The 27,335-nt window shown below is 36.8% G+C and overlaps 1 protein-coding gene and 1 long non-coding RNA gene across 8 annotated transcripts in view; one reads left to right on the top strand and one right to left on the bottom strand.

The window, feature by feature from the left end:
* The window catches only part of magi3a (membrane associated guanylate kinase, WW and PDZ domain containing 3a), a 172,056-nt gene that overhangs the window by 91,445 nt on the left and 53,276 nt on the right, over positions 1-27,335 (top strand). For all 7 annotated transcript variants that reach the window (XM_055187700.2, XM_055187701.2, XM_055187703.2 and 4 more), the window contains 2 exons: positions 4,803-4,919; positions 17,984-18,103. In XM_055187700.2, the coding sequence (XP_055043675.2) occupies positions 4,803-4,919; positions 17,984-18,103 (237 nt within the window). The remainder of the gene's footprint in view (positions 1-4,802; positions 4,920-17,983; positions 18,104-27,335) is intronic.
* Positions 23,769-27,138, bottom strand: LOC129422401 (uncharacterized). Its single transcript, XR_012372921.1, has 3 exons — positions 26,352-27,138; positions 25,951-26,009; positions 23,769-25,668 (listed from the first exon to the last, which is right to left on the bottom strand). It is a non-coding gene; the product is annotated as an uncharacterized lncRNA (long non-coding RNA).

The raw sequence follows: 27,335 nt of genomic DNA, 5'->3' as shown, positions 1-27,335 counted from the left end.
ATATAAGACTTCTCACCACTTCTAAGGTCACACAATACGAGTTCAGCTAATGCCTCCAGCCGGCCCTGTTCAGCTGAGTTCAGCATTTCTTATTGCAGCAATAATCTGGACCAAGACATTACCTATAAATCAGGTTTTACTCTGCTGGAATTGAGAGGTGTATGAAGTTGAGTGCAGAATGAATAAGCCGGGCACGTTGTAATGTCTTGCTAAACAGCCGTAGAGGTGGAATTAATACCAGAAGTCTGAATGAGAATTATGGGACTCTTGAGCGCATTTAGATTGGAGCAAATTAGCATGCATTCGAGTCAACCAATGGGATGAAGCTAATCTGCAATCAAAGCGGCCCCTCGGTTTCGTTCCTTCATAAGGGAGAGAATTGCTCGGGAGAGGCTTGTTGTGATTACATTGCGTTCTGAATTAGCTGGAGATATCACAACATGTGTTCATATTTTCTTCTTGAGATACAAATGACATAGTAGCGAGTATCTCCTTTTAAGACCACATCAAGGCTCTGTTCCAAAATCTAGTTGGCCACCTCACTGCCTGCTGTGAAATAACACCTCATAACAGGCTCATGTGAAACACACATGCTGTAGTGTATCTCACACAGTTTGTTAAATAAAAGTGAGAAATATAATGTAATTGTTATTGTTATGTTATGTAATTGTTATTGTTAATTGTTATGTAATTGTACATAATGTATTTGGGCACAGTTGACAAAATATGATTTAAGAACATTAAAGGTGCAGTGTGTAATTTTTAGAAGGATCTTTTGACAGAAATGCAAAATAATATACAAAACTATATTATGAGGGGTGTATAAAGACCTTTCGTAATAAACCGTTATGTGTTTATTACCTTACAACGAGACCTTTTTATCTACATATACCGAGGGTCCCCTTACATGGAAGTCGCCATTTTGTGCCGCCATTTTTCTACAGAAGCCCTTAATGGACTTTTTTTTTTACTAAGTTGTCTCCGACGATGACATGTTTGTCCGTTGGCGGCTACCGTGGCTTCTCTGTGTTTCAAAAGCAAGGGGTGAGCCGTGGACTAAGCCATTGGTGGCAATTCGCAACCTCACCACTAGATGGCGCTAAAATTTACACACTGCACCTTTAACTCTTTCCCCACCAGCGTTTTTTAAAAAAAGTTGCCAGCCAGTGCCAGCATTTTTCACAAAACTTGTATGCCTTCCAGAAAATGTTCTTCTTTAAATATATAAACATACAATTCATCAAATGAAAGAACAGACCCTCTGCTTTCAAAAAATACTTTGTTCTCTTTTTGTTAGCGCTCCAATATGGGTAGGTTTCTTCAAAAATACAAAATTTGAGCAAAAAGCTGAAATAATTGCATTTTTGTAAACTACTTTTGATAGAGATCAGAATCAGAGCGATGATCAAAACATACATGGAGTTTTTACTGTTTGCCGTTAGTGGTTGCTTCCAGGTTTTATAAGTTGTGTAAGAGCGCCACCTGTTGGATAATAGCGGAAATACGGATTGTCGGGAAAAACTCGTCATTGGCAGGGAAGCGTTTTCTCTTAATTGACAAGAGTATAATTACACTGCTGACTTTTGTTCCTGTTGCTGAATTTGTAGAGCATTGTGTTTTTAGTTGTGCAAAGGTCATGGGTTCGATTCCCAGGGAACTTGCATATACTGATAAAATTAAAAATATAGATTGAATGCACTGCTTTGGATTAAAGCAAACTGCATAACATGTAATTGTAAAAGTGTAAGGGGGCGTGCACACCAAAGCTTTAACGCCCGCGGCCGGCACATGTTTTCAATTGTTTCCAATGGAAGCTCGCCGTTTTTAAAAAAAAGCCAGCGGCTAGCGTTTTTCTTCCGCACTGAAAAAACGGCACTCTGCGGTTTTTCCACGTCAGCGCTGAGTGCCGAGAGCTGAAGAATATTAAACTTTGGGTGAAAGGCTCCGCTCGTCAATTGCAGTTCGCACAATCACAGTGGAGGAGGGGCGGGACATTATCACAGCAACCAACTGGCTCACAGCTGAAGTATCAGAGCTACATGTACCAAAGCGCTCAGCTGAAGAAAGCTGGCACTCAGCTGAAAACAGCTGGCATTCGGTGTCCTCCAGGCATTTTCAGCCACGTTTAAAAGTTTTGGTGTGCACGCCCCCTAATACATTTAAAGCTTTTTTTGGAGCTATAGTGGGCTCACTAGGTTTTTGAAAGAAGCCAAAACTTCCTTCATTCTTTCACTGTATGTATATATTTTTAAAATGTTACAATTGTAAATGCTGATTTAAAATGTGTTTCTGTAGCTCAATTGGTAAAATGTTGCGTTCGCAGTGTACAGGTCATGGGTTTGATACATGCTTGTATGGCTTGAATGCGCACTGTATGTTGCTTTGGATAAAAGCGTCTGCCAAATGCATAATGTTATTGTCCCAGGACAGAGGTGTACAGTAGCTACTGCAACACATTTTTAGCTATAATCATAAAGGCGTGCCAGCATGCGTCTGTCTGGAGCTGTGCTCAGATTACACAGGTCTATGATACTCGACAGCTGCGGGGCCAAAACAATGCTTATTGATGCGCAGGCATGTTACTGGCACAGTTTCAAACCACATCCACCCCACCCAGAGGACGGAGCGTGGTGCAAGATCATAAGCTCCATAATACCTACCAACAGCTGGATACTGGAGCTGCTCGGAGAGATGCTGCTTTCTGCCACTCCCTCCAGCGTTTGAGTCGGCCTGGAGGAACTTGGCTCCCGCTCTCTCATTTGGAGGGCTTTCTCTTCCCCTCCCTTCCCCAGGATGACTTGCACCGCCTACGCCCTTGCCTGAACTCCGCCTGAACTCCTGGCGCTTCACAGAGGGAGCGAAACAATAGAACCTGCATTGTTTTTTAATGGTCTTCATACATCTGGATTCATGTGGAGGAGAAGCAAGTAATTATAGTTTTGAGTGGTAAAAACAGCTGGACCTCCTGCTGCGATCTTGTCAGCTATGGCATCACATGGTTGTCATTTAATCAGAAGGAAGATCGGAAAGTTTTTCCGCAGTTTAGCATGATTTCGTCATATTCACTTTATTTGCAATTGACACTGTTTCTTGTTTGAGTCACCCACACCGCAGCCCTACATACAATCTGGGCCTGAAGAAAGTTTAGCAGATTTCTGCACAGCTGGAATACCCATCAGTCATACAATTCATGAATCACCTAGTGTGTTTGTTTATTTGTCATCTTATTTGAATACGGTTTTAAGTATCCACAGGAGTACTCTTATAGAGATTTTTCCTTAAAAACAGTGCAGAATATCTCTCCATATTTGTGAAATCCAGGTTAAAGTCTTATAATCTAATTACACTGAAAAAATGACTTTCTTACTTAGTATTTTTGTCTTGTATTCAGTACAAATATCTACCCTGATGTTGTCATACTCAATTCTAGTCAGAATTTGAGTCTGATACCGCTCCATTGGGCTGTGATTATGGGGCGTGTTTCAACCGAACCAGTACAAAAAATGCCTCTGCACTCAATTGGATAGACCGACCAATCAGAGCAACCGAGTGTGCGTTGTATGTTGAAATGGCGTCTGTCCTTTTGCAGCCTGACCTGTACTGCTAGTTATTTCGCTACAATGACATTAAAGGTGCAGTGTGTAGATTTTAGTGGCATCTAGTGGTGAGGTTGTGAATTGCAACCAACGGCTTGGTCCACTGCTCAACCCTCATTTTTAAAGCACAAGCTACGGTAGCCGCCACCGGACAAGCATGTCATCGTCGGAGACCACTTAGTACAAAAAAATTGTCCGTTAAGGTCTTTTGTAGAAAAATTGCTGCACAAAATGGCGACTTTCATGTAGGGGGACCCTCAGTGTATGTAGATAAAAAGGTCTCGTTCTAAGGTAATAAACACATAATGGTTCATAATGAAAGGTCTTTATACACCCCTGATAATATAGTTTTGTATATTATTTTGCATTTCTGTCAAGAGATCCCTCTAAAAATTACACACTGCGCTTTTAACATTATGATTATACTAATGAGTTAGCAAACGTACATCGACACCTACTATTTTTACAACATTTCATTCATATCACAACATTGTGGGTTATTTACTAAGTCATACAGTCAGACTATCTCTTACCATTTGTTAACTAGATGAACTTCATCAAAGGGCTTCCGAAAAGGAGCTGTCAACGACCGCTAGTTATATCCATGTTGTTGTGCACGCCGAGTTGGCCATTTTCATTGTGTCCCATCTTCTTAGCGACCATCAGAGTCTTTCCGATCAACAAATGTATTGATCGTGTTTCTTTGTTCATCTTTTAAAATCAATGCACTGTCAATATCTTGTAAAACAGCCTTGATGGCAGAATATTTATATCTCAATATTTTCCAGCGGCAGCCATCTTTGTTGTAAATGTACGGATTCAACACATGTGCTCTTTGGTCACGTGGTTGACTACGTTACTCTTGATCATCTGTCCATCATCATATAAAGCCCTCCCTGACAATTTGATTGGTCCGACAGTTTTGTTCGAGCATAGTAGTGCCACAACGGAGCGACTAGACAGAATTTCCCAGCCTACAATGTTGTGGGCGGGGCTAAATTCGGCTGTCAGGCTAATAAATATGCTTAATTTACTTTATCTGTCCAGATTATCTAAAAAAACGTAATAATCTCTCATCAAAATAAACATCCACTTTCAGATATGCACTACAGGCATAACATTGGTTGTGTTGACTTACGTTTGTGATATCTGCAATATAAATGTCCACAGTACAAAAATTGACCAAAATGACTTTTGTTTCCACAGGTAAAGTGTTGAATTCAGATCTGCGTCACTACCTCAGCCTGCAGTTTCAGAAAGGCTCCTTGGACCACAAGCTTCAGCAAGTGATCAGAGATAACCTGTACCTGCGCACCATTCCCTGTGAGTCTCTCACATTCACTCTCTGACCCTGACTCTGTATCTCATTAAAGGTGTTAACGCAGGTCACATTGAGAAGATTCCTCTATTCTGCTCCTGATAGTAATTACATGTCAGTGATATGTCTTTAATACTTCATGTCAAAGGGTGCCATGATGAATACTGCTAACTGTGTGTTAAAGAAATAGCCCATTTTCTTAAAAGAAAAATCCAGATAATTTACTCACCACTATGTCATACAAAATGTTGATGTCTTTCTTTGTTCAGTCGAGAAGAAATTATGTTTTTTGAGGAAAACAATGCAGGATTTTCCTCATTTTAATGGACTTAAATGGACACCAACATTTAACACTTAACTCAACACGTAACAGTTTTTTGAACGGAGTATCAAAGGACTATAAACAATCCCAAACGAGGCATAAGGGTCTTATCTAGCGAAACGATTGTCATTTTTTAAAATAAAATTAAAAAATATGCACTTTTAAACTACAACTTTTCCTATTCCTCCGGTCCTGAAAGCGTCAGCGGGACCTCACGCAATACGTCATGTTGTCAAGAGGTCACAGAGGATGAACGCGAAAAAGTGTTTACAAGTGTGTTGAAAGAGGACCGTTCCGACGTTGTTGTATGTGGAATGATACAAATTAATGTCTTTGTGTCAGTTTATTGTTTACAATGGTCCGCAAATGTGCGTTTTATATATGTAACACGTGACCTTTCTACGTCACTACGCAATTTCGCTAGGTCGCGCTGGACCGGACCTAGACGAAAAGTCGTGGTTCAAAAGTGCATATTTTTTATTTTTCTTGTTAAAATGACAATCGTTCGCTAGATAAGACCCTTATGCCTCATTTGGGATCGTTTATATTCCTTTGAAACTCCGTTGGAAAAAACTGTTACGTGTTAAGTGTTGGTGTCCATCAAAGTCCACCAAAATGAGAAAAATCCTGCAATGTCCTCCTCAAAAAACATAATTTCTTCTGGACTAAACAAAGAAAGACATCAACATTTTGGATGACATGGTGGTGAGTAAATTATCTGGATATTTCTTTTAAGAAAATTGACTATTCTTTTAATATCAGCGTTATCTACATGCTACAACTCCATTCGTCTTATTCAAGTGCACTGCATATATAAATTATTATGTTAAAGGGACACTCCACTTTTTTTTGAAAATATGCTCATTTTCCAGCTCCCCTAGAGTTAAACATTTGATTTTTACCATTTTGGAATCCATTCAGCTGATCTCCGGGTCTGGCACTAGCACTTTTAGCTTAGCACAATCCATAGAATCTAACCATTAGCATCACTAACCCAAAGAGTTTCGATATTTTTCCTATTTAAAACTTGACTCCTTTGTCAAATGTTAACTATAGGGGAGCTGGAGTGGAGTGTCTCTTTAAGGGTTTGTTCATCCAGAAAGGTGTTTTTTTTATTTACTAATCTTCATGTTTATGCAAACGTATTGTTATGTGGAGCATAAAGATGATGTTAGATGTTGAACTGACAGGTTCAGTTCGCATTCACTTCTCTTCTATGGAAAAGGATGAAAAAAGCGAACGATGACTGGGTTTCAACATTCTGCCTTTTATGTTTTGCAGGAGAAAGTCAGAGTAAATGATTAGAGATTTTTTTTTTTGAGAACCTTTAATCTTCATGTCTTTTGACTGCTATAACAAGCAGCTGGCAGAACTTCACTGATACCTGCTTGATCATGCTTCACTCTCTCTCTCGCTCACCCATTTTTAGTTTCCAAATTTTCAATGTCTTTACAGACTATGTTTGATAAGATACCATACTTTTGTTCGGAACTACAAAAATGGGGCGGCACAGTGTCTCAGTGGGTAGCACTGCGTACTAGCAAGAAGGTCCCGGTTCGAGCCCCGGCTAGGTCAGGTGACCTTCTGTGTGGAGTTTGCCTGTTCTTTCGGTGTCCGTGTGGGTTTTTCCAGGTACTCCGGTTTCCTCCCACAGGCCAAAAGCATGCAGGTTAGGTCAATTGGAGATGCCAAACAAAAAAGTTTTTTATATGAACTTTTGTGGAGCAACTTGTGTATGGATGAACCAGTTTTTACCATGATGATATGGCCATAGATGCTGGAATAAATAAATAAATTAACAGGCAAACCAACAGTACCACATAAAATAAAGATAAATTCCTCCCATAAATATTTTTTTTACTTTGTTGTTTTCTTATTCTGTGGTAGCCAAAAGGAAAGTTTATGAGAAATATCTTGTGCTTGGCCACTCTTTCAATACAAACTAAAAAAAGTTGTGCTCTTTTAACCCATAGTTGGGTAAATGTAGGACAGAATGATCCATTGAGTGAACCTTTGCTAGGTTCTTTCAACCCATGGCTGGTCAACAACCCAGCATTGGTTTATTTATGGGTGTTTTCAAACATGTTGGTGTGCACCGTGTATAATTTTTCAGTTAGTGTGGTTCGTGTTCACATATGTGAACAAGAGCAAAGTTAGCAAGATATGAAGATAAACAATGCATGTCTTTGCGAAGTTGCTTTGCTTTAACACAAAATTGCGCAACTGTTCTATTAAAGCCCTTCTCACAGAGACGTTTGTTAAAAATCCCGTAAATGTCACTATTTGTATGTGTGGAGGACAGCTATGCATTTATGAAATCATCAGCTCAGAACACCAGGAGACAGCTAATCTCTGTTAGGACCAAGATTGCGCTGTTTGTTGTTTACCCACAATATAACATCCGGCTCACGTCACAACGAAAACCCAGTGGCACAAACATGTGGAGAACTTTCTGTATTTGGTTCAGCTCGAGGTCGAGCAGCATTCATACAGTACCACAGATGGGTCCCAACTAGGGATGGGCATTCGATTAAGTTTTCTTTGTCGATCGTCGGGAGAATTAACGATCGACTATCGATTAATCATTAATATTTTTATAATAAAATTTGTTATTTAACTTTTATACTTAAAAAATGCAATGAATACAAATATACAGCGTGTTTTTCCTCAATGAGACCTTTATTACAAGATCAACTTGTGGCGGACAGTTAAACTATGTTTCAAACATAAATGTGCGTGCATGTGCGGTGCTCTAAAGCAGCGGAACCTGCAGCTGCGAGCCAGCGTTCTTAAACAGAGACCTCATTAGTTCCAAAATAAAACAAAAAAACAGATTAATGTTTAACATTAAATTAAACAAAAAACATAATACTTAGATCTGAAAGGTTTTGTCAAAATGTAACTCAAAATTATTCAAGCCAGAAGAAAGTGCAAGATATTAGCCTTCCTAACATTAGGCTATAACAAATTAGGCATTAAAGCCTCGTGAAAAATAACTTACTTTAGTAACTCGCATAAAACTTCTGCACCAGTCTACTGATTTTTTTTTTGAGAAATAAAAGCATGTTTTGGGGTCAGACGCGACCGCAACCCATGGTGACCGTCAGTCCAGCCGCCGCCGAAAACAGCCGCTCCGAGGAGACTGACCGGGATGCACAGGTACCTCAGCGCTAACTTGGCTTATTCCGCATACAGAGTATGTGTGAAACAGCGTGCGTTTTGTGAGCCCCTTTCACCATTGTTTAATTATAACATAGTCTTTTAGTTTTTATTTGTTGTAAAACAACAGTAGACACAAATTTACTATGGTCTCCAACTCCACAATATAGCCTACCATAACCATGTTATTTGTAGTAAAATTGCGGAAATACAAATCGTTTTTAATCTGCAAAAAAAAAAACCAATTTCACAATGATAAAATCATGGCTAATTTTCCTAAGGTAGTAATTACAAAATTATATATGTTTGAAAGACGGAGATGCGCACCTGTCAATCTATTACATAACAGAGCGAGGCCAGAGACAAACATGCTCATAAACGGGAGTAATATGGAATAATGTGTGCATCTTTGAATAAGTATACATTTCTTTTAAATATATTTTGTCATATAAAGTTTTGAGACATGGCCTAATAATGCTTTTTTCACTGTTATTGCTCATTTAGACTTATTGTGCGGGTAACAGCGTTTTTGACGCATTTACCTCAGAGATTATTTTAGCAATATTGCTTTTTTTCGGTAATAATAATACAATTTATATTTCAATCGTGTTTTATTGTCTGTTTATTCATTTCATTATGCTGTTAGTTAATGTGAGGATATTTATTTGCCATATGAAACGTGCCGTTAAATGAATACTTTTATATAATATTCAAATTATATGCGGAATAATGTCTGCATCTTTGAATAACTGTAGGAATACAGTTGCTTATTTTTGTCAAAGTTTTGAGAAATAATAATATTGTGAGGATTTATTTCCATATGAGACGCTTTTGTCGTTGAATACTCTCGTTTATTATTTGGAAATCATATACATACATAGTAGGAAATATATAATGTGGAAGGGTAGACTTGCAAAGTTACTCTGCTTATTTTTATTTATGATATATGTGGAGTCAGTGGAGATAAATAAAGCATTGCAAAACTGCTGATTTGATCCATTCAGATCCTGACCACCAGGCTAGAGATTTTAAACATCCTTAATCCACACTTACTAGTCTGTCAAATAATATCTAAAATATATTGTTTTGTGAAAAAAAAGATGCTTTATTCTATTGTTTATGCGGAAAAGTGTTCACAGAAAGTGTCAATCACATGCACGTTTTATATGCAGAATAAGCGGTCAGCAGCGCACTGCAACGGGTGCTTGACGGATTCGCCGCACACATACGCAAACGCACTGCGTACGGAGTATATGTGAAACAGGAGTTAGATAAAAAAAATGCATTCGATTAATTGACAACAAATTAACGTTATCGACGAAATTCTTAACAATCAATTATCGATCGTCGATTAATTATGCCCATCCCTAGTCCCAACAGAGTTTGGCTGTTGTGTTCACACGGACCTAAACGAACCGTACTCGGAACATTTGGGCCGACCGTAACAGTGCCTGTGTGAAAGCACCCTATAACTTTTAGGAAAATGCGCTGCACACACTTGAATATTTTATTTGTATTGTTTTGATCACAGTGTTATGAATTAAACATAACCACTCATTTTAAAGTGTGTTCTCTGTCGGAAGGCAGAATAAAGCACTTTTATTTTCACAAACACTGAAAAAAATGATTCATTGAATTTAAAACATTTTTTAAGGTAAGTGGTTGCAAAGAATTTATTTAAGCTACATTTAAACAAAAAAAGATTAGTAAAGTAAAATAAAATATAAAACTTTTGTTTAAATGTGGCTTAAAGGAACAGTATGTAGGATTGTGGCCAAAACTGGTATTGCAATCACAAAACGTGTGGCCAAAACTGGTACTGCAATCACACAACTGGTGGCCAATACACAGCATGACAACATAAACATCAGTTGAGGGCTGCAACTCCACTTTTTAAATGACAATATCCTGGCCAGACCACTGTTGTCAGTGATATAAGTATTTGAAATGAAAACTATTTCTTAATGTCTAGTGACATATCAGGGGCATTTTATGATTAATTGATATAAATTTCTTACATACTGTTCCTTTAAATAAATTGTTTGCAACCACTTACCTTAAAAAAATTGATTAAATTCAATGAATCATTTTTTTCAGTGAAGAAACACTATGGCGATAACTGAAGCCATGTCTTCTTTCTTTGCTTATACGTTTGGGCAGCATTATGCAAATATTCCCACACAGTGATGTAACAATGTGGGGGCGTGTCTTATCGGGGCGTTTTAGGCTATTTCTTTTGGATAGAATAAGTTATTTGGTTTAACACTTTGAGCTTTGTAACTTTGCAGATCTTTTACATGCACAGACAGCTACACAACCCACTAAAAAAAAGGAAAACTTAAAATCGCATCATATGACCCCTTTAAAAATCCCCTTTTTTCAATGTTGGAGCATACAGTATTTTAAAAGTAGGTCTGATAAGCTATGGTGCTTCTGATAGCACTGTTAATGTCCCATTATTATTATTTTGGGTAATTTAGAATTACTTTCCAGAAATGTTAGCAGCACAGTAATTGTTGGCTGTATTTTGTAGACCTGCTGGAGCAAAACATAATCATCTTAATTGCATTATTATATCAACACATCACTACATAATCATTAAATGTACTTCTGCTGAATTTGTGGTCTGGCCACAAACCAGTGAATTAGTAAAACATATGTCTTATTCACACATCTTTAATTACAGCTTTTTCTGTTTGCAGCGTAATCTTTTAAATGTATTTGGATATGGCACAGTTTTTATTAAAGTGTCCTAAACCTGGCATGAAACTGGGCATTTAAATGAATACCAGATGTTTTACTCTCTGTGGCTCATCATTGCATGAGACAGAAGCTCTGTATGTGGGCCGACCTGTAATCTGTACTGTCATTAACATCCGGTGTCCTTGTTACAGGCCGTCCGGACTTATGACTCACTGTTCTCCACTCACACTTACGGTATTCGCTTGAGTATAATCATATACAACAGGCTGAAAGCTAAATGATGGACAGATCTAATTATATTTAATAGTGCCGGTAGTAGCAGGTCTGTCAGAATGAACTGTCAAAGTTCATCTTCCAGACTTTGGTCTAGTAAAATAAATTATGATTTAAATGTAAGTAATTAATCATAATAAAGCTGAAAGATAGTGAGGGCCATCATACTCTATCTTTTATTACTGCGTGTAATACATTGCTGGATTGTAATGGCAATGTAGATACTTTCACATTTCCCAGAATTCTTAGCTCTTGAGAAGGTTCTCTTAATAATTTTTAAAAGTGTGCAGTACTATTATATGTTTTTTTACTTTTATAAGTTGCACATCAATATTATAATATAATACATCAATATTATCACTGAATGTTCTCTTTACATTATGCAGGGTGCTTTTATGTACCACAAAAAATGACTTTAGCCGAGCAGGGTCACTTTTAGTTTTATCAATGTTAAAAAACATTCACAGAAATGATATACTTCACCCTTAACGTGAATGCTGACATATAGGTTGATGACTACTGACCATCAGCCTTTGCTATGGATCACAAGCGTTACATATGTCTCTCTGAACACAAAGACAGAAAAGCCATAAAAGGCACCTCCTCAGAAATAAAGGAGGGTAAAGGAGTGCGCCTGTAGTCCAAATTGCCACATAATCCTTGAAGCTCGGCCGAAGCCTCCACCTCCCTCGGTTTGCCTCTGGCATTAATATCCGTTATAGCTCGATGGTAACCCTTTTCCACCTCATCCACAGATAAAACAAGGAATGCAGAAATGAAAATAAAAACGTGCTTCAGGTGATCAATCCTAAAGCATTGTGCTTGTGCAGATTTACGACTGCTTTTAGACTTTCCTCCAATGTGTATAAGAGATCTCACAGCTGACCATGAGTTTAATGAAGTGTGAATGTAATTTATTACACCTTAAATCAGACAAGTACCTCATTCGGTATTGCCAATGTGAGTTTCCTGTGTAATATACAAGGATTGTGGTTAGGTACATTGACACACACATGCGAGAGTTCAGGGCTTCTCGGGTCTGTTCGGGTCTCGGGTCGGACCCCGTGAAGACCTCTTCTTCACATAAGACCAAACACGGGACTATGCTGCTTACTGTGACAATCCGCGGGACCTAGTGTCCCCTCCTGGTTGGAAGTATTTACGTCTTAAAGCAGGGGTCTTCAACGTTTTTTGGGTCGCGGACCCCTTAGATGAAAGAGGCATGGAGCAGGGACCCCCTAATACTAAATGTGTAAAACAGAGATATTTAAGTAGGCAGTAAGGTACGAGAGGCTGCCTTTTCGTATTAGGCACAACGCAAAGTGGAGTAAAGTACAATGGATGACAAATCAGAATCAAGGAACTGTTTTATATATAGAAACAAACCATATTGTCACACAGCCATGATACTATTTTAGCATGCATCATTTTTTTGTTAAAGTAGAGTTTGTTTTTATATTAATAATAATAATAATAATAATAAAATAATATTATTTTAAGGTATTTGCAGTGTAATATATTTTATTTTAACTGTGAATTAGACAAGGGCTTTCAGTTTATAAAGATGACTGATCATGGTGAATGGCACAAAGACTCTCTATTCTGCTGGGGATAGACGTTGTGCTACTTTATAATTTTGAGGTCTGTTGCCTTTCTCGTGTATCGTCATTGTCACGAGTTTGAGTAACGCAGGTTTATTTTCTGCATAGCTTAATATGTTCTCTCAGGAGAACAACATGCAACGGGTCCGCGCGCATCTCTTTGGGGAAACTTTTTTAGAGGCGGATTTCAACCTGACTATAAATCTTGCACAAAGCACCATCACGGCGCGCGTTTCATTCATTTTTAAATGCGAGCGATAGTTTTGTCACAGTTTAAAATGCAGACGCGGTGTGGTGTAATTTGCCTCTTGAATTAGCGCTTTAAATCTGAGCCGCGTGAAACAGCCGTCCAAGTTCAGAAATATAGAAGAGACAACATGATTCTAAAATGACATTCTGAAAGAAAGACACACATAAGATTTACCTGTTTTATGATGACATTTCTGTCGCTACTGCTGCTTTCTGAGTGGACATTTATAATCCAGATATTTTATTTTGGTCCGCTGGCTAAACTGAACGCGCGCCTTCAAACCTATGCGGCCACGCACGTGCACAACTTAAAGGGGACATGTAACGTTTTGTACATGTATTTTACATTTTTTACCAAAAAATAGCTTGTAGTTAAACATCATTTGGCGGACCCCCTGCAGTTCCGTCACGGACCCCCTGGGGGCCGCGGACCCCCGGTTGAAGACCCATGTCTTAAAGGAATAGTCTACTCATTTTCAATATTAAAATCTGTTATTACCTTAACTAAGAATTGTTGATACATCCCTCTATCATCTGTGTGCGTGCACGTAAGCGCTGGAGCGCGCTGCGACGCTTCGATAGCATTTAGCTTAGCCCCATTCATTCAATGGTACCATTTAGAGATAAAGTTAGAAGTAACCAAACACATCAACGTTTTTCCTATTTAAGACGAGTAGTTATACGAGCAAGTTTGGTGGTACAAAATAAAACGTAGTGCTTTTCTAAGCGGATTTAAAAGAGGAACTATATTTTATGGTGTAATAGCACTTTTGGGAGTACTTCGACTCGCCTGAAAAGTTTGCTCCCGTTCTCCCTCTCATAATGGGAGAGGGAGGGTGTTACTGCGCCGAGTCGAAGTACTCCCAAAAGTGCTTTACGCCATAAAATGTAGCTCCTCTTTTAAATCCACTTAGAAAAGCGATACGTTTTATTTTGTAACACCAAACTTGCTCGTATAACTACTCGTCTTAAATAGGAAAAACGTTGATGTGTTTGGTCACTTCTAACTTTATCTCTGATTGGTACCATTGAATGAATGGGGCTAAGCTAAATGCTATCGAAGCGTCGCAGCATGCTCCAGTGCTTATGTGCACGCACACAGATGATAGAGGGATGTATCAACAATTCTTAGTTAAGGTAATAACAGATTTTAATATTGAAAATGAGTAGACTATTCCTTTAATACAAAAATCATCATTTTAAAAGTATTTTATTAAGTATAATATGGTCCAGCGGGCCGTATTAAAATTTACCCCGGGCTGTGTGCGCCCCTCGAGGCGCCAGTTGCCCTTCCCTGTCCTACATAATAAGCTGAAAACGCACTTTCTCATGAACATGCATCAATCAGTACCGGAAGCTAGTTATTTTGGCTTGAAAACTTTTAAATATGGATTTTTTTTTAAATCGCATTGATTGCCCTCAGAAGGACTTTATTAAAAGGACACTTCACTTTTGTTGAAAATATGCTCATTTTCCAGCTCCCCTAGAGTTAAACATTTGATTTTTACTGTTTTGGAATCCATTCAGCTGATCTCCTGGTCTGGCGCTAGCACATTTAGCATAGCTTAGCATAAACCATTGAATCTGATTAGACTATTAGCATCACGCTCAAAAATAACCAAAGAGTTTTGATATTTTTCCTATTTAAAACTTGACTCTTCTGTAGTTACATCGTGTACTAAGACTGACAGAAAATGAAAAGTTGCGATTTTCTCTGCAGATATGGCTAGGAACTATACTTTCATTCTGGCGTAATAATAAAGTACTTTGCTGCCGTAACATGGCTGAAGCAGGCGCAATGTAATTACGCAGCACCCGAAAACAGTCCCCTTGGGAATTTTCTATAGCTGTGGACTATTTTTGGGCACTGCTTAATATATAAACTTTAAATTTTCCGTCGGCCTTAGTATAGGGCTTATTCGCAAACACCGGAAGTCGCTAGCCGCGGCCATCTTGTTGACATAACATCTGTCCTGCCTCTAGCCGCACGTAGATTTGAGTCGAGGGGAGCAGTAGCCTAATGGCTTAATCTCGTCTGTATTAAGACAAGACAAGCTTGATTATTGTGGAACAATATCAAATAGACCAAATAGCCTTAAGTAAAGATCCGTCCTTATTGCCAGCCGTAACTTATCCGGATATTTAACTATATCGTTCATACAGTATCCGCATTCATCATACAAGCACTGAAGGGCCGTTCACATTATAACGATAACTATATCATCGTCCACATCACCAAACAATACGTTTATGCTAATTCGCTCACGGCACTCGCGCAAATCACTTGCCTTTAATATTGCTTGTAATAAAAACTTTTGCAGATGTCCTCAACACGCTGCGTTTCGCGTAACTCTAAACAGTGAATCTAATAGTTTGTGTAATCTCTTACCTTTTGGCATAACAGTTAGTTAATGTAATATATTAAAAAGCATGACGTAGTCAATTTTCACAGCAACTGGAGGTAATCTAATGTTATAGACCTCAGCAATGAGCTTCACTGTCATTTTAAGTGGCCGTGCACTTGACGTTCAAATAGATTTTAATGCTATCAATGGTTTATCCTTCATCAGGTGGGAAAAATCGCTCAGAAAGTGATCCCAATGATGTCGTTCATTGTATCTGTATCGTTATAGTTTTGGTGTGAGCTCCGCTATTCTGTTTAATATAAAACGATTTTCAAAACTATGTGAACGGCCCTAAATTCCCTATCAATGCCAGACCTATTATTATGTTCATATAGTTATTAATACTAATTAAATAACTGTCTCAATTTATGGCAGCTTATTTGAAAGAGCAGTTTCAGCCACTGCTTACAGGTAACCATATATGATCAAATTATGGGGACAGACTTTGCTTTGAGCATATATTAACGTTACCTGGGGTAAAATGATGGGGACAGACTTTGCTGTTGGGAGTCTCTCCTTCGCTGGTTCAACTCCTCTGTCTCCTTCCTTTCATGTTTTCTGACAGTCGGTATCGCATAAAAACTAATTCCGGGGTTCTTTTTGATGTTGTTAGAACATCCGTGTATTACACCACACACCATCGCGCGGTTTAAAAAAATTACACCGATAATACCATGCATAATACCCACGCTGCCTCGCTTGTCAATTGACAGACTGACAGTTCTATGTCAACAATATGGCCGCCACGAACATTGATGAAGTAGATCGAATAAGCCCTATACAGTGTAACTACAAAAGGGTCAAGTTTTAAATAGGAAAAATATCAAACTCTTTGTTTATTTTTTGAGCATGATGCTATTATGCTAAGCTATGCTAAAAGTGGTAGCGCCATACCCGGAGATCAGCTGAATGGATTCCAAAACGGTAAAAATCAAACGTTTAACTCTAGGTGAGCTGGAAAATGAGCATATTTTCAAAAAAAGTGGAGTGTCCCTTTAACTTCCTGAAAACTTGTTGATTACTTCTGTGAAGGATGGATGGACTTTGTTGGGTTTCAAATCAAAAGCACCATTTACTGCCATTATAAAGCTTTGAATAGCCAAGACATTTTCTAATGTAACTTTGATTTGTGTTCATCTGAATAAAGATAATCATATACATAAAGGATGGATTGAGGAGTAAATCATGGGGTAATTTTCATTTTTTTGTGAACTATCCCTTTAAGCTTCGCCTTCAATTGCAAAAAAAAAATGATTGCTTTAGCAAATACCAAAGATATATATTTTGGATAATAAATCTTTTCTTGCCTAGTTTATTGAAACGCAGATATTTTACAGCAAAACTAAAACTTTGAAATGGGATTGCGAATTAGTAAATAATCTACGGAATGGAAGGTTTTCTTTTTCATGATGGCAGCCATCCATCCTAAAACTCATCATGTATTGCATTTGGCAGACAATTTTATCCACATTTTCACATTCACGTTAATGCATTTGGCAGACGCCTTTTTCCAAATCTACTTAGAGTACATTTAGGCTACATTTTATCAGTCTGTGCGTGTTTCTTGTGAATCAAACCCACTACCTTTGTGCTGCTACGCAGTGCTTTACCAATTAAGCTATAGGAACTTAATTTTAAACAAATACAGTACAAATTATCAACGTGTATTAGAATAGTCTAAATAATGTCAGTGATGTCTGTATATTTATTCGGGATGTTTCAAGGCTGTATGGCACTGTATGGTCTGGTTGGCTATGTACTGATGCAGCTGGCAGTGTTTCACATGGCTTGTGCAAAACTCCACAGCTAATTGTTGTTTTATCCTCCACCGGCAGAAGAACTGGCATCTGTGTTTGTTTTTCACAGAAGCTAGTGTGTGACAGGTTTAAAACCTTTATCGAAGGAGCATCCAAAGAGTAAATTGTATTTATGATTGGCACAGGTGCCTTTCACAATAGCACTTAATTGTGTAAATGACACTCTGAGTTTTTTTAGATTATAGTCTTATTTTTTTGTTTCGCCTCCATTATTATTTTAAAAGTGTAAACGGTGGACAATTATTTTGATACCTGACCCATGTTAACCTTAAAGGATCAACATTTAGGATTGCTTGTGGGAAATTGTGATGTTTTTACATAATGTAAACCATGTGTGAGGGAACAGAAAGAAATCAAAGGAAGAATTATAGATTAGTAAACATTCCTGGTGTCCAGCGATATCTTGTAATGGCAACTAAAATTAGGTTTAACTTTACAAACTTTATAAAAATAGGTTCTGGAACGTAGTCTCATGTCATAACATGCTCTGTGTACTGAGTTTACTGTGTTTCTGACTCCTTGTTGTGTTTGTTTCGGCAGGTACCACAAGGCAACCTCGTGACGGGGAGGTTCCAGGAGTGGACTATAATTTCATCAGCGTTGGGGAGTTTCGTGTGTTGGAGGAGAGTGGACTGCTGCTGGAGAGTGGGACTTATGATGGTAAGGAGAAGTGTGTAGGAACGAAGTCAAGGATCAATTCTGTGGGCACGTTATACACTTGCTGTTCATAAAGAATGTATGCTTAACTAGATTTGTATTTCTAGAAGGAAAGTGCTTGCGTGGCAGCAAAAGGATAGTTTGAAGTGTCGAAGTTTTATGTCAGCTTAGGTTTTAGGATTTGATTCTGCATTAATGAAATGCTGTGTCAGTTTTCGTGACACTTATGCAACTGCAGTCTGTTCTGCAAGATAAGCAGCATCAAACTAAAAAGGAAAAGACCATGCACGCCGTCTAGTAATGCAAGAAAGAGTTGCAAAGCAAATTAATGCAATATAATTAGCAAATATTATGATGACATTATCACCATTGATTTACGTTTATGCATTTTGCAGATGCTTTTATCCAAAGTGAGTTACGCTGCAGTCTATACACTGTCAGAAAAAAATGGTCTCTATCTGTCACTGGGCCAGTACCCCTTAAAAAGGTCCTAATATGTACTCTTTAAGGTACATATATGTAAACATTTGAAACTAATATGCACCTGTGTGGTACTAATATGCACTTTATTTGTACTAATTTGCACCTTTGTGGTACGAATATGCACTTTTGAGGTACTAATATGCACCTTTGTGGTACTAATATGCACTTTCGAGGCACTAATATGCACCTTTGAGGTACTAATATGCACTTTTGAGGTACTAATATGCACCTTGATGGTAGTTATATGCACTTTTGAGTTACTAATATATGCATCTTTGTGGTACTAATATGCACCTTTTAGGTACTAATATGCCCCTTTGAGGTACTAATATGCACCTTCGAGGTACTAAAATGCACCTTCTGAGGTAGTAATATGCACCTTCAAGGTACTAATATGCACCTTCGAGGTACTAATATGCACCTGAGGTACTAATATGCACCTTCTGAGATACTAATATGCACCTTCTGAGATACTAATATGCACCTTTTGAGATATTAAAGGAATAGTCTACTCATTTTCAATATTAAAATATGTTATTACCTTAACTAAGAATTGTTGATACATCCCTCTATCATCTGTGTGCGTGCACGTAAGCGCTGGAGCGCGCTACGACGCTTCGATAGCATTTAGCTTAGCCCCATTCATTCAATGGTACCATTTAGAGATAAAGTTAGAAGTGACCAAATACATCAACGTTTTTCCTATTTAAGACGAGTAGTTATACGAGCAAGTTTGATGGTACAAAATAAAACGTAGCGCTTTTCTAAGAGGATTTAAAAGAGGAACTATATTTTATGGCGTAATAGCACTTTTGTGAGTACTTCGACTCGGCGCAGTAACACCCTCCCTCTCCCATTATGAGAGTGAGAAGGGGAGCGGACTTTTCAGGCGAGTCGAAGTACTCCCAAAAGTGCTATTACGCCATAAAATATAGTTCCTCTTTTAAATCTGCTTAGAAAAGCGCTACGTTTTATTTTGTACCACCAAACTTGCTCGTATAACTACTCGTCTTAAATAGGAAAAACGTTGATGTGTTTGGTCACTTCTAACTTACTCTCTAAATGGTACCATTGAATGAATGGGGCTAAGCTAAATGCTATCGAAGCGTCGCAGCGCGCTCCAGCGCTTACGTGCACGCACACAGATGATAGAGGGATGTATCAACAATTCTTAGTTAAGGTAATAACATATTTTAATATTGAAAATGAGTAGACTATTCCTTTAATATGCACCTTCTGAGGTACTAATATGCACCTTCTGAGGTACTAATATGCACCTTCTGAGGTACTAATATGCACCTTCTGAGGTACTTATATGCACCTTTGAGGTACTAATATGCACTTTTGAGGTACTAATATGCACCTTCGAGGTACTAAAATGCACTTCTGCAGCTTTGAGGTAATAATATGCATCTTCTGAGATATTAATATAAATTTTGCACCTTTGTGGTACTAATATTCACCTTCGAGGTACTAATATGCACCTTCAAGGTACTCATATGCCCCTTCGAGGTACTCGTATGCCCCTTTGAGGTACTCATATGCCCTTTCGAGGTACTAATATGCACTTCTGCAACTTTAAGGTACTATTATGCATCCTCTAAGATACTATTATGCACTTCTGCACTTTTGTGGTACTAATATTCACCTTTGAGGTACTAATATGCACCTTTGAGGTACTAATATGCATCTTTGAGGTACTAATATTCACCTTTGAGGTACTAATATGCCCCTTTGAGGTACTAATGTGCAATTTGTTGTACCAATGTCCACCTTTGTGGTACTAATATGCACTCTTTGGCACCAATATGTGTACCGGTTAGGTACTAATATGATGGTCACTATCTGTCACTGGGGAAGTACCCTTTAAAAAGGTCCTAATATGTATCCTTTAGTTACAGGTATGTATACATTTGCGACTAAAATGTACCTTTCAGGTACTAATATGCACTGTATGGTACCAATAAGTGCACCTGTTAGGTACTATTATGAACTCTTTAGGTGCAAAGGTATAGTTTTTGAAACTATAGGATCCCAACGACAGCTAGGGACCATTTTTGACTATTATTTCTGACAGTGTACATTTTATCAGTATTTGTGTTGTCTGGTAGTTAACCACACAACTAGCTGCTAATGTGTACCAACTTAAAGAGATCGTTCACCCAAATATAAAAATTCTGTCATCATTTACTCATTCTCATGTTGTTAGGAAGATATTTTGAGGAATGTTTGTAACCAAAGTGGTTTAACTTTTAGTGGTTAGATTTCAAATAGCAGTGGGGGATTTTTAAACTTCTTAAGTCTTAAATTTAGCATTTAGTAGGCCTATAGTGTATTCAAAGCGATCTTCAAGAATGAAGAGGAGAAAGAGGAGGCGGCAAATGAGAAGGTAGAGAAGAACGAGGAGGAATAATAAAGTACCGCCTTACCAGCACTATAACTAGGTCATCTCAGTTAATGTTAGGACATCGGTTTCCTTTACTCTTAATGTATTTAATTCTGTGGATTAGCATATTAGACATTCACGTGGATTGCATTACAGAGTAACTACAGCAATCAGTTACTGATTCACAACATGTTTATGTGGCAATTAAGGCAGACAAGCGTGCTGATCATTGCTGTTGCACACTTGTGTATTTGTAAACCGCTTCTTCGCTGACACTAAATAGTTTAGACCAGAGGGCATTCAAATTATGCGTTTCATGTCGTGCCGGTAAAATACCTAAAGGTCTGAGTTATTACTCTCATTGCCTTTTAAGCCGGTAAGCTTCTCACTGTACAGTAAGTGTGTGGTGAAGTGCTGGCCTTTGGGCATGTGAGAAGGTGGCAGGTTTGGTTAATGATCCCTGAATGAGTCACAGAGTGCCCTTGTTTAATGGGAAGGTTTAGTTGTAGTTCCCAGGGTAAAGGTAAATATGTTCAATGTAGCCGGGGCGTTTTCTTTCACATGAAACATGTCATTGTTTGTTTAACTCTTGCGGTTTCCACTTAAAGGATCATTTCACGCTCATCAATTCTGGTCGTTTTTTTTAAAATAATGTGCATGTTGCGAGAAACGATGCTTATAACCAACATGATTTATAGCCGTCAAATGTGTTTAGACTGTTGTATACAGGGCAGGCTCGTTCAGAGTGTGCCATGGGGAAAATTACAGTACTGATGATCGTACGCATCTAGTAAAAGTTGTATTGCATTTTTACATCCTTAGATGCAAAACCCTCCAAGTGACATGTTTTCTTGTAAATGAGCATTACAATATGTTGATATAAAATGTAGCATCTATTTTGAATATAGCACAAGCATACAAGCAAGTTATAAAACAGTATAAACTGTGTGTAGTTGTCAGTCTTAGTGAAACATGTCTATAGTTCATGTGCTTACTCTGCCAGGACATCTGTTTGAACTTGAGAACTGACCTAGCATCCTTAAAAAAGCATTTTATCCAATTCATCCATCCATATGGTATAGAAAGACAAGAACCAATTTCTTGGTTTACAAGCAGAAGAAAGGACTGTACTGGTTATACTGTGTGTGAAGGTGAAACTAGACGTCTTTTTGATCTCCTGTAGTCCCAGATGCCTAATGTAACACCATGAGCATTGTCCATTCACCATGTTTTTGTTTTTTTTTAATTCAGGGTCATACTCAAGCCTCTCAGCTATAGTAGACGTGTTATTGTGTTATTCTCCAGAGGCAAGTTTTGCTGTTTTGAGGCTATAGAAATAATTGGCCAGTTTTCAGCATGTCTATTCTACAACATGATGTAATAAACAGTAACTGCTTTGCTCACCACTGATGTCACCAAAGTTTTGTGGAGTAAAGTTTCAGTGTCCTGTACGAATGTTACGGCGGGTCATGCTTTTCTTTCATCTCTTGAGAGAAATGTCTTGTAAATCATTATTTTAGTGTCAAATTCTGAAGGACGGTAACCGGGGTAGACAAATATTACAAGCAGCTTTCACTAACAATTCCACAGAAGGTTGGCAATGACGGCAGTTTTGCCAATCTGATTTTTATTATCTCCAATGGTCTTCTAATCATCTTCATCATGTCTGATGTAAAAAGAGCCACTTGAAAACCCCTATCATACATGAACGAGTGCATGAGAATTCTTGTATTTGTATAGCTGCTGAGTCACTGAGCATGACTTGGATGACTAAGCAGTACACAGCCAATGTTACTTCCACTTTAAATTTACTCCAAAGTGTTTTGTTGTTATTGTAGAAGACAAAGTGGCATCTATACAAAATTATGCTGAAACTTTTTTCAGAACTTACTTTACCCATGGCCATTTCAATAACTAAGAGGAAAAATCACAGATTAAATTTATTTACTATTGACATGTTTGAATTTTTTAAAAAGTTTTCTATCAATTTGAAAAGCTCAGATGCAAAACCCTGTAAGTGTGTCTGACATGTTTCTTCTAAATTAGCATTTTGTTAACACTTAACTTGAAGGGGTGTTCATAGGATTGACATGACAGCTTCATAATCATGACATGAACATGGAGATTTTATGCACATTTATGACAACAGTCATTAAGTGTCATTTGATCAATTATGTAATTTTTAATGCAAATATGACATTGTTTGAGATGTCTTTATGACAACTTGACATAAGCCAATACATCATAAATTAGCCGTAGCAGAATAATTATCAAACTTAGCTTCATGGGTTAACATTACATTAAACTACCATTTAAATGTCATTAAGTGTTAATACTATGTCAAATAATTTTAAATACTTTAACAAAATGCAACAGACACGTCAAAAGATTATACTTAACTTTATGTATGTGCACAATACATAAAAAACGGACAACTAACAGAACTTCTTTCTTTTTCAGAAAAAAACGACAAAACATTTTATTGATTTAATACATATAATTTTATTTAATTAACTGTTTTTCCAGTGACATGGACCTAAAGCTGCATGGCTTAACCCATTATTGTACTGTTTTCATTTAATTCAATCGGTCTCCAAGTGCAATAAAATATAATTGTATAAATTTTAATTAATATTATTATTAAATTATTGATTTTATTTGTTAAACACATGAAGGAAACTTAAAAAAACATTATACTAAATAATATTCATGAAGCTGTTATCAAACTATTTGACAGAGTATTAACACTTAATGAGATATTAATGACAAATTATATTTGTACCACTGTACACTCAAAAAAATATTTAGGCCTAATTCATAAGATTTATGTATTTTGATTACATGTAACATTTCCATCCATTTGGATTACATACTTTTAATCTAAAATAAACAAATAAACTTTATATGATACATACTTTTTAGATATATGTAAATGAAACCAATTAAATTTATGTAATAATTTTACTTAATCCAATGTGTTTTAAATGCATTAAAAAAAATGGATTATGTATTCTTTATTAATAAACCCAATTCACTTAAAATGCATTACATTTAGGTATCTTACTAATAAACCATTTATACATTTATATATTCCTCCCCCATTCACCCTCCTAAATCACAATATGCTATAACAAAAAAACACAAAAAAAGAATAGCCAGACCACTTGGTTTTACATTTTATCAATTTATTTAATACTTCAAGGCATTACTCATAAGGCAGCAAAAAAGAGCAGCTAACAACTAGCATGATAGCCATGGCTTATACACCTCGTATTGTGTGCAAAAATAAATAAATAAGTGTGTTTCAGACATTTCAGCCACAATCAACCTCAATCCACAAATAAGAGCAAACATTTTAACAGGCTGCAGAAATACAAAAAAACCCTGTAAAACTTGAGGTAGACATAAATCAGGGACAACAACATTACTTTAACATTTTCAGAAATCTGTGACATGATGTAATAATAATTTAGAATGTAAAAAATGGCACATGGCTTAGTGTTTTGAGTGGCTGTGTGCCATTAACAATTTTCATGCATCTTTAATTACATGTTAGATATACATCAATTACATTTTTAAAAAACTTTTCAACTTTCAAAATTGTTAAAGGAATATCCAATTTAATAAAACAAAAAATCCCGATAATTTTCTAACCCCATATGTTTATGTTTTACTTTGTTCAGTCAAGAAGAAACAAAGTTTGAGTTAAACATTCCAGGATTTTTCTCAATTTAGGACTTTATTCGACCTCAAGTTTACAGTTTCAGTTTCAATGCAGATTTAAAAGGGCTCTAAATTATCCCAAATAAGGCATAAGGGTCTTATCTAGCTAAACGATTGTCATTTTCAAAAATAAAAATAAAAGAGGACTTTTAAATCACAACGTTTTGCACTAGCTGTGTGACACGCTAGCATGACATAATTTAAACTACCGCTCTAGTGTTTACAAGTGAGGAGAAAGAGGAGCGTTCAGATGTTGTTGTATGTGGAATGATACTAATTAATGTCTTTGGGTCCATTTATTATTTAAAATGTTCCACAAATGTGCGTGTCACATTTTTGATGTGTAACCATTCAACGTTATTACATAGTACGCAATGTCGCACTGTGTGTCACATGGATAATGCAAGACAAGAAGTTGTGTTTTAAAAGTTTTCTTGCCAAAAATGATAATCTGCCTAATGATGCCTCGGTTGGACTCGTTTAGAGCCCTTTAAAGCTGCTTTGAAACTGCAATTTTAAACTGCATTGAAACTAAACTGTTGAGGTCCAATAAGGTCTATTAAAATTAAGAAAAATCCTGGAATGTTTTTCTCAAAAAAAACTTAATTTCTTCTCGACTGAACAAAAAAAGACAAACATCTTGGATGACAGACAGTAAATTATCAGGATTTTTGTTTAATGAAAGTGCAATATTCCTTTAATGTTAAAAACGTCACTTATAAATGTACAAAAATGTACCCACTTTGAGGGGGATGCATCAGCGTGTCTGTCAGGTATTCACTGAAGCATCTTTCAGTGATTGCTTGGTTGTATCAAGTCCAGTTCCATTAGGATTTTTGAAAGGTGCACTTGAGGTTCTTCAGTTCAGTTTAAGTGTTAAAGTCCAAAAAACAATTTCACACCAATCTGTGACACCAAGTAGGTTTTGCCAAACTTCCACTGTCTGTTCAATCCCCAACTCACCAATTTCACAATTCTGGAGAAGAACAACAAAAAAATCAGTCCCAATAGCAGTCACACAGTGAAATTTTCAAATATGTGCAGGCAAATTGTTTTACAAACTCTGATATTTAAAATATGTAGACTGATTCAAACGTGTAAAATAATAGAACATTAGTCACAAAACCATCAAAAGACCTGAAAACAGATAATCACCTTGTTTAAACATCTAGTTATCCATAAGATATTTATATACACACACATACACATACATATAAATAGATAGATATAAAAATAGAGTAGGTTGGCATACACTTACTACATATTCTTTAATGTGTCTCTCCATGCCTTCTTTGAGGTAGATACAGATGTCTTCAACTAGAACAAGACAAAAAACCCACATTATTTAATGATTTTCTTTAACAATTTTTTATGTAGATAATAGTTTTTATAGAGACAGATAAAGATTTTGTCAGACGAAGAGTATGTATTTTTCTGTTTCAGAAATATTGTGTCCCAGCATGTGTGTACACTACCGGTGAAATGTTTGGAAAGAAGCCTCTTATGCTTATCATGCCTGCATTTATTTGAAAAAAAAAACACCTGTTTCCAATATTGACAATAAATCATCATATTAAAATGATTTCTAAATAATCATGTGACACTGGAATGATGAAAATCCAGCTTTGCATCACAGAAATCAATTTATTAGTAGTATACCCTGTCTAGCAGGTTGTCCCACCATATAGACGATGAAATGATGCTGTATCTGTAAAAAAAAGTTTTAGTTAGACACACACAATGCACTCAACAACATAGTATAATTGTAACATTCTTTTGTTAATAAAGTCACAGAGATTATATGATAATTTTATTCTGATTAGCCTACAGTAGCCTATGACTTGATTTATTTCTTAGGTTTCAAACATTAAACCACAAAATATAACCAATAAAAGCAACAGTCACTGACATGGTAACTTACATTCAGACAGACCGTCTGTTGATGTCTGACTGTGTATTGAGGTGTATTTTACTCTGAAACATGCAACGCGTCACACTTGTAATTAAACAACAGACAATTATATTTAAGATAATCACATCAAACTTGTTAACTTTACTCACCTACAATTTGGCGATCGTAGACTAGTGAGATGACGATCCAGTCCAATACAAAATGGCGAAGTCCATGTGCTGTAGCGTTTGTTTTTGATTTTGGCGCCACCTCCTGACTGGAAGGCGTCATTTCCGCTTCTACTAAAGTCAGTTTCCTGACACTTGTATGTAAATCAATCTCATAGAATTTATCCGGTTTGTTTCACGTCTAGCTTTATTTAATTCATATTCATACATTTTAACTGATTAAATCTAATAGATTTTACATTGAACAGATTTATATATATTCTAATATATCGGATTACATATATTTTAAAAAACGAGTATTTAAATAAAATTTAAATGATCCAAATACTTAAAAGTAAATATTGCCAGGAATCGTTTTTTTGAGTGTAGTTGAGGTCAAGAAAAATATTCATGACGCTGTTATAAAACTATATGACAGAGTATTAACACTTAATGACATTTTAATGACAAATTCAATTTGTATCAAGTGGTCAGTTGTGTTGTCTTGGTAATATCAAGTTGTCAAGACAAATTATGATGTATTGGTTTATGTCAAGTTGTCATAACAAAGACATCTTAAACAAT

Source organism: Misgurnus anguillicaudatus, chromosome 13 (assembly GCF_027580225.2).
Source record: "Misgurnus anguillicaudatus chromosome 13, ASM2758022v2, whole genome shotgun sequence".
Classification (NCBI taxonomy): Eukaryota; Metazoa; Chordata; class Actinopteri; order Cypriniformes; family Cobitidae; genus Misgurnus; species Misgurnus anguillicaudatus.
The sequence above is the reverse complement of the archived record's forward strand: the minus strand, read 5'-3'. Positions and strand labels throughout refer to the sequence as shown.